General features: G+C 38.3%; 1 protein-coding gene and 1 long non-coding RNA gene across 2 annotated transcripts; both read right to left on the bottom strand.

The window, feature by feature from the left end:
* Positions 1-1,339: 1,339 nt before the first annotated feature.
* LOC138027628 (uncharacterized) lies at positions 1,340-2,918 on the bottom strand. The gene has a single exon (XM_068875181.1). It carries the CDS (start codon positions 2,696-2,698, stop codon positions 1,934-1,936), a length of 765 nt encoding a protein of 254 aa, XP_068731282.1. The 5' UTR covers positions 2,699-2,918; the 3' UTR covers positions 1,340-1,933.
* Positions 2,919-5,244: 2,326 nt separating this feature from the next.
* LOC138026719 (uncharacterized) lies at positions 5,245-7,648 on the bottom strand. The gene is made up of 2 exons (XR_011127328.1): positions 7,461-7,648; positions 5,245-7,309 (listed from the first exon to the last, which is right to left on the bottom strand). It is a non-coding gene; the product is annotated as an uncharacterized lncRNA (long non-coding RNA).
* Positions 7,649-8,216: the final 568 nt, after the last annotated feature.

Raw genomic sequence — 8,216 nt, 5'->3', positions numbered from 1 at the left:
ACCTCGAAGAAGAGCTACACAGAGTGCAGAAAAGACGTCTAAATGCCATAGGACTCCCTACGGATACTGTTGAGTCAGTAGTAAGTAGGCGTCAGACTTTGACGAGGAAAGAATTTAAGCGTTTTCTAGAATCTGAAGCGCATCCACAGTAAACGTTTTCTAGATCAGGCGGTGGATCATGGCCATAATTTAAGATTTTGTAAGATCAGTGCACTTCAGAATATCTGTATCACGCACTGTTAGACACAAACAATCGTTTATTCCTAGAGGTGCTAAACTTAATTTAACCTAACTTAACTTAATTTGTTATGTACATACGTAGATATATATTGGCATTGTTTTGATATTTTACTGTAATATTGCCGTAATTCTTATGGCCAAAAGTAATAAATAAAGGTAATATTATTATTATTATTATTATTATTATTATTATTATTATTATTATTATTATTATTATTATTATTATTAGTTTAAGGCTTGATTACTTGTTGTAAAAAGTTTGTTCGAGTAATTGCAAGAAAGCCCATAATGAAAAAAGTACAATATTATTTAAACTGGCGTTTAATAAGTATAGGAAATCGTATAAACGCTATTGCATTTTATGATTTATGCACACAATCGATGTTTTAACTTGGCGCTATTGCACTCTTTGGCCAATCAGTAACGCGATATTTTGTTGAGAATATAATAAGAGAAGTTTTAATTTTTGTTCAAATGATAACCAACTACCGAGGCGGCAGGTTTTTGAACCTCATCAAGAAATAGAGGAAATAATGCTCAATGAATTTCAGTACTTTAAATTTGTTTCTCCAAGGGGTTTTTCAAATCAAGTTAACATTGGGTGGAAGAACAATGAATCCAAGGAAGAATAGCTTAGAATAGCGGGCATCAGAAAAATAAGAACACATAGCAGTAAAAGGTACGAAGAAAAAGGGACCACCCCACGTAAGGCTCCTACTGAAGGAACCTTTATGAATAAAAATCATACTCATTCACTTATTTATTTACTTATAGTGAATTAATTAATTAAGTTATTTATTTATCTAGAAGATTTACACGAAATTGTTGAGAAAGGACCATTGTCATATCCTAATGTTCATTTTGGGGTGCAGGGATGGCGCATTGGTGAGAGCACTCGCTTCCTACCAATGTGGCCTAGGTTCGATTCCCTGACTCGGCGTCATATGTGGCTTGAGTTTGTTGGTTCTCTCCTCTGCCCCGAGGGGTTTTTCCTCGGGTACTCCGGTTTTCCCCTCTCTTCAAAAACCAACATTTCACTTGATTTGCGTTAATTGTTAATTTTAATTTACAGTGTCCCCAATATTACTACAGCGCTAGAACGACTAGAAACTCAAATAAGTTCCTTTCCTTTCTCATCTAAGTGTATGATCGTGAAAAAAATTTCTAAAGGTCAACTCTTTTAACGATTAAAAAAAGAATTTTTATATTTCGGCAAAGCATGCTCAAATGTCACGTATTTGGTACACATTTCCTGGGCACTACGGAAGAATAAGATAGTGCAAAGTTATGTTTTGAGGCCGGATATTGTCGTCGATGTCGCCTTCATAAACTTCAAATCCCTCCCTAATTACCGTGTCGAGAACGGGTCTCGCGAAAAATCAAATCACGAGTGGATAAGTTTAAATTTCGATGTTTTGCGCGGAAACCCCACGGAAACGCTTGCTACGCGGGCTAACGTTTTAATGACCAAGTGATCACAATCTCACAAAAACGTTTGGAATACATGTCTATACGAGTATTTTTTGCTCGAACAAACAAAAGGTTCATTGTTCAGTTTAGAGAAGATTTCGACATGACCAACGTTGCAACGTCACGTAATGTCACACATCCTCGGTGACAACCGCCGGCGGTAACGGAGCAATAAGAGAACGTCATATCGCTCATATGTACACCCTCTTTATCATTTTGCGACTTATAACTTCGGCAGTTTCACTATATTTGACTTCTTGTTATTTAATTTACCCACTGGACCGTTTTCTGCGGTTTTGCAAACATGAGCATCGTCTTCACTGGATGTGACTTCAATGATAGGTGTCTTGATACTTATAGAAGGTAAACTTTGTTTTTGCGTTTTTCCTTTCCTTGGCGGTGACACAGGAATGTTGAAAACAATACTGTGGACGGTGTTGCCTCGAGCAATTTCTAAATCATCATCGTTGGCATCATCATTTCCAACTTTGCTTTCAACAATTTTCTCTTTTTCCTTATTTTCTCTCCCTTCTTCAAACGATTTTGCTCTGTTTTCGATATTTGGCAGACCAAACGTCCAGGTGAAATATTCAGACTCGTCTGACAATTTTCGTCGCAAAATTTTCGGGACGTTTTTTGGCGTGCAGTTTATCTGCGGCAAAGCGAACTTTTTCTCGAACAAAATCGCAGCCGATTTTGTATTCGCCGGATCTTTTGCTTTGATCTCTTTAGCTATATCATCAATGCTTTTGTTGTCCTTCTTTCTTTGCTTCGCTTCTTTAGCTAATCTCCGCTGTTCTCTTTTTATGCGAATCAGCTCATTTCGAAGATGTCTCTCTTCGAGTTTGTATGAGAGAAAGCTCTGTAGCTTGGAGCGTTCCAGGTCTTGTTGTAGAAGTGAAAGTTCTTTTTCTTCCTCGTGGCAAATTTCCAACGCCTTTTGGTAAACTGGCTGCCTTTCTTTATCGCTGTAGCCACCAGAGGGCATTACTCGAGTCAGTGTGTTTCCGCCAGAGAGAAAATATCTTATTTCCAAGTAGACACAACTTCAAGTTAACCAAAAACCTAAACTTAAACTGGTTTGCATGCGCATGCAAGCAAACCACGACTTATTGTTGTTGGATGACGAAGCAACCATACGGCCTGTTAGGAACTTGAATTACGTCTTGTCTCGTTAAGTATATAAAACAAATTAAAAATGTCCTTGAAGAAACTCTTTACAGTTTGCACCACCTATTATGGTTCACAGGCAAAGGCAAGTGCGTCTTGTTTGCAAGATTATTAGCTGAAGATGTTTGCTTGTTCACTGGCTCTCGTTAATTGTGTGTACACCTCTTTGTTTTCACCCACCATGCAACAATTGACAGCGCTTTAGTAGTCAGTTTTAAGCTCTTTGGAACAAAGACACAGCAGCAACTCATTTTTCGTTTTAATTCCACAACGCAGTCAAGCGGTTATTTTTCTGCCTTAATTAACAGTTTGGTAAGCGCAATACGCGCTTGGTTTAAGGTAAACGGTGCGATCCAATGTATGATCAAATAGACCTTTCGACAAAAGAATTGAGATGCGATCGAATGGAACAAAGGTACAATCGAATGGAACGTAGTACGATCTAATGGAATAAGGGTGCGATCTGATTGAACAAAGGCACGATCCAATGGAACACAGGTATGATGTAATGGAATAAAGGTGCGATCCAGTGGACCTCACATCACGATCCAATTGCATTTTTGTCCAGAATGCCCCTCCATATCTAAATGAATAATGGCAAATGCCGTACGATGCAGTGGAACAGAGGCACAATCTAAAGGAACGCGGATACGATCCAATGGCACATAGATACGATCCAATGGAAACCAACAGAACTCAGGTACTATCCAATGACACATGGATACGATCCAATGGAACACACAAGTACGATCCAATGGAATTCAGGTACGATCCAGTGGAGCGCGAGTACGATCCAATGACATACAAGTCACAGTCCAATTGTATTGTACTGTACGTTATCGAAGCATTTGAATTTGTAACGCTGGGAAATTATGCAAAGGGCCGAAAGTTATAACTAAAATGCATCGCCGAAGCATTTGAATTTTTAAGCGAACCGGAGATGTAAACTGTTATAAAATGCGTCGCCAAAGCCAGATATCCAATAGATAGATAGATAGATATTTGAGGTGGGTAACAGCAAAACATAATAATATGAGGCTCCGCGATAAAAGAAAGCTAAAGTAAAAAAAAAACGTAAATTTATAAAAATAACAAGAAGACTCTTACATAATGGAAAAATGGAAAAAAATGGAAACAAATAAATAAAATAAATAAACTAGATAAGACTGGGACACTTAATCTAATTCTAGGATCTATCAGAGAATGAAAAGATTAAGATTAAGATTAACAGCGATTATATCACCACAAACCTCTTCAGTCTCCAGAATCTTTAAGAGCAGTTTGTGCATTTTCGCGTGAAAAGAGGTTTATTTAAGTCAGGTAGCTGCGGAGGAATCTTGTTCCAAATTCTTGTCCACTTCTAGAAAAGGAGAACTGTTGTTGACCGAGTCTAGATCTTTGGACGTAAAAAAGGACCCGCAGTTGAAGATCTGGTAAAGGTGGGCCTGGTTAGGACAGATGAGCAGTTCAGCAATATTGGGAGAGGTGCAATAGCAACATCATGCATTAAAATAGCAGATGGCTTATACTGAGCAAAGCAAGTTTAGGGTTAGGATACGAGAAATGACATAAATTGGGATGGTACGTACTCTAATGTCAGAAAAGTAGGCTAGGCGATTACACATGTGTGAAAGGTTAATTTTTTTTCAAATGCGAATAGGCAGCTTGGCCTCAGGAAGTTATACCATAAGAAATTTACGGTTCAATTGGGAGCAACAAATTCTCAACAGAGTGGTAGTGGGTACAAACAATAGACATGTACTCTTAAGAGATTGCGATATTATAGAAGACTAGTAAAGAAACAACATAATATAACATTTAACCAGGCCTAAAAGCGGAGTTCCCGGGTTATTTATTCTTACAGGAAGTTAACCTGGCTTGAGCCTGCGATCCAATCGAAAACCAGTAACTGGCCAGGGGTCAACTTCAAAAAAACAGCTGACCTCGATGAGCTCTAAACTTGAGCCCACGATATGGTCAGGTGATACCTTGTTTTGACATGTGTCAATTGACCATAATATGGATGTCCAATATTAATATTAAAGATGTACGCCATGTTGGGCGTTTTAATTATTATTATTATTATTATTGTTATTATTAGTATTATTATTAGAATATCATTAAATTATTAGGCAACTTCGTCGTGCTTACGCTCCCACGAGCAATACCGCTGTCCATGATTACCATGAGAAAAGCAACTCATGGATTCCTATGAGTATGGTGCCCCGTTTGGTGGCCCTTCGGGCTCCGTTATGAAGTTTCAGGCCTGTGCAATATATTGTACTTGTCTTGAGTTATTTGGCAAAATATACCCCACAAAATATTACAGTTTCACAGATAATGATTTTTTCATCATAATACCTGACTTTTCTTGCATTATTTATTATTTCAAGGTCATCATATTTTAATTCAACGATCAGTCGTGACCGTGAGTCACTGTAATTCATCACTAGTACCTTATTGAAGTCAAGGCTAAAGGGTGAGATTTGAAACGTGCCCTTGTGAAGACCTGGCAAATGAGGTCTTGAGTTCCACTGCGCGTGTCAAGGAAAAACATTCACTCACCCTCAACCAGCTTTGTCAGGTTGCAGTTAAAATATCCGTCGTAAAAATGCCTGTTTGATGAATTCCATGGAGAGTCAGACATCCTTACCAGCACTGATTGCCTCAGTTTTTTCTCTTTGGCCAGTCGTCACGGCATCATACTTTTGGTCGCAATAGATTGTTTGACAACCAACTAAAACTGAACTATCTACTAGTTCAGTTCAACAAAGTCGACACTTAATTAACAGCGTTTCGTTGCATATTTTAATCAGGAGTGAGCCGGCTCAATTAACACTTGTCTTCAACTTTATATCAAGAACTGTTTCACTGTTTTGATTAAATATCTGTAAAAGCAGCCGTGATTGCAAATTCAGAAAACCTGATAGAAAATACCTAAACAGAGAAGTAGTTAACTTCTGTTTTTGACCTCAAGGAGTTCAAGAATGCTATTAGACAGATACAGTTGTAATATATATTACTGTTGAACCAGACTTGTTATAAACTTAAGTTCAAGATTTTACTAATTTGAAGATCATAATTATATAGTTGTATTATTTGATTTTTTACTAATCATTTTATTAATCCCGTATTGCATATTTTTGGTATTGTTTCTAGCTTATCTTCTCGGCATATTAGCGTCTACTGCTAACCGGCGGCCTAGCAAGACTCATCAACCCGAGTATAAATAAAATTTCCTTACCCTTACCCTACCTCACTTTGATATCCGAACGTTTCTTGCTATTTTCGTCCTAGATTTTCTTGCCAATGTCCGGATCCATAGCCTAATGTAAACTGCGTTGGGACTCCGAATAATCTGCGGTGTAAACACCTGACGAATCCTAGTAAACTGTTTGCCAGTGACATTTACGAATCCGGAAACTCAGTCACGGTTTTGCTGAGTATAAACGTTATATGAGACATGATAACTGATAACGAAGACGAGGCGAAGAGGTGCAAGCCAAGATGTCGTTACACAAATCGTTGCCAATTTGTAAATATGGTGCTGGTACATAGAGAAAAAAAATAAAGAAGTACAAAAACAACAATCGAAATTGCAACCATGAAAATTTGCAAGCACACGCAACAATAATCGATTCCTTTGATATCAAACATAACTGCCTCCGGCGTAGTTTTACAACACATTTGAATTCGAGTGTTCAATCCACCTTATCTGACTGACTTAGTTGTGCTATGCTTTAGTTCTTATCTTTTATTATTAGAACATTTGTTTCTTCCTTCAATTCAGAATCTGAAATGCTGCCAAAAATGTAAAAAATGTTTCCTGTAGTTATCAAAATTGCGAATGATCACAATAAGGTCAGGGCGGTAATGTTACGCGCGACGAATTTTTGGTTTTTAACCAGTGACGGTTTTTCGCACTAAAATTAGAAATAAGCAAATATTTTTACCCTTGAAAACGGGCGACATCGTGCAAGAATACTAGGACTACTTTTTCCACCATTTAGTTCAAGATCATTCGTGTAATGTTTTTCTACGAGGTCGAAGCACTTCCTGAGCCTTTAGCGAGGATATTTCCTTGCGGCAGCTGCTACTGCGGCGTTAATGGTTCGGAAATCACTGCGAAACCATTCTTGACCTCCTCCCTCACGAACTTGTACGTCCCTCAAAGTTTTATGAGCATCATTTTCAGCAAGATTCATGTTCGATACTTCATGTGTCTGTTTAATAGTGAGCTTCCTCCAGTTCCCAGACTGCAGGTTTAGTAGCCTTCGGCGAAGAGTATTTTCATTGGTCGACACACCAACTTTGAAATAGTCTAAGTTGGCTTCCTGAATGATGTAAATTAATCCTGGCTCGTTCAAGTCCACTTCATCATAGTATTCGCTTGCCATCTTTGCAGCGTACACAACAGATTTGTGGGTTGCTGTTAAGAAGTGAGGGGGAAGAACATTTTAAAAACATACAATATTTCGCACTACATTCCGATCATATTTGGGGCGTGTCACAATCGACTCTTTGTCTTATCCTAAAAGATCACATAGAAATAACTGTGACAGAGAGGAAAAAGAACATACACAAACAGAATCGTACGTGAAGGGTAAAACCTCACTCGGTAGGCAAACAAAGCAAAAACTGACTGTTTAGAACTGTACCGAGCACGCTCTGGAGACAAGATTAAAACTGTTCGAGCAATGAAACCTAATGCCGAAAAAAAGGTTTACAAGTCAACCTTGATGACATGTTCGATCATGAGTTCAGCTAATCATATGCGGATAACCACTGTTCAATCACCGATACGGCTATCTATCAATTAAAATTGTAGTCAACACCATGAAAATAGAACGGTTTTCGATTGAGTGTCGAAAGTAATTAGCGAATTGCTTTGGTTTATGATTACTTAACTCAATGATTGGTTCAAGGTTCTCGCGCCACTTTTTCAACCAATCAGAAGTGAAACCAAAACCAATCGCGGGGCTCGCGCGTACACATTTTCCCGCGCTTTGTGTCGGCTACGTCTAATTACTTCGAGTTTTGATTGGTTTACTGGATTGTCTCCGTCCTCTTTGATTGGCCAAAGTAATTACTTTGGTTTTGGTTTTACGACAATCGATTGAAACTCGCTCCAAAGTGGTTAATGGTGTGTCTTGTCATCTAAACAGCACCTATGCCAAATGCTAAGACTACAGTTCTTTCAATTTCCTACCGACATGACTGAAACACGTCAGCTTTGACATGTCAAAAGGGCCACTGAATAACGAAAGCAAGATTCGTCACGCAAGCGTGATTTGTAAATGATCCAGACAGGTAAGATATAATAATACAGAGCGATT

This window comes from Montipora capricornis, chromosome 12 (assembly GCF_036669925.1).
Source record: "Montipora capricornis isolate CH-2021 chromosome 12, ASM3666992v2, whole genome shotgun sequence".
NCBI lineage: Eukaryota > Metazoa > Cnidaria > Anthozoa > Scleractinia > Acroporidae > Montipora > Montipora capricornis.
Note: the sequence above shows the minus strand (reverse complement) of the source record. Positions and strands in the feature narration are given on the sequence as shown.

Coding starts and splice junctions, on each gene's coding strand:
- LOC138027628 (XM_068875181.1), bottom strand. CDS start 2,698: ATGCCCTCTGGTGGCTACAGCGATAAAGAAAGGCAGCCAGTTTACCAA.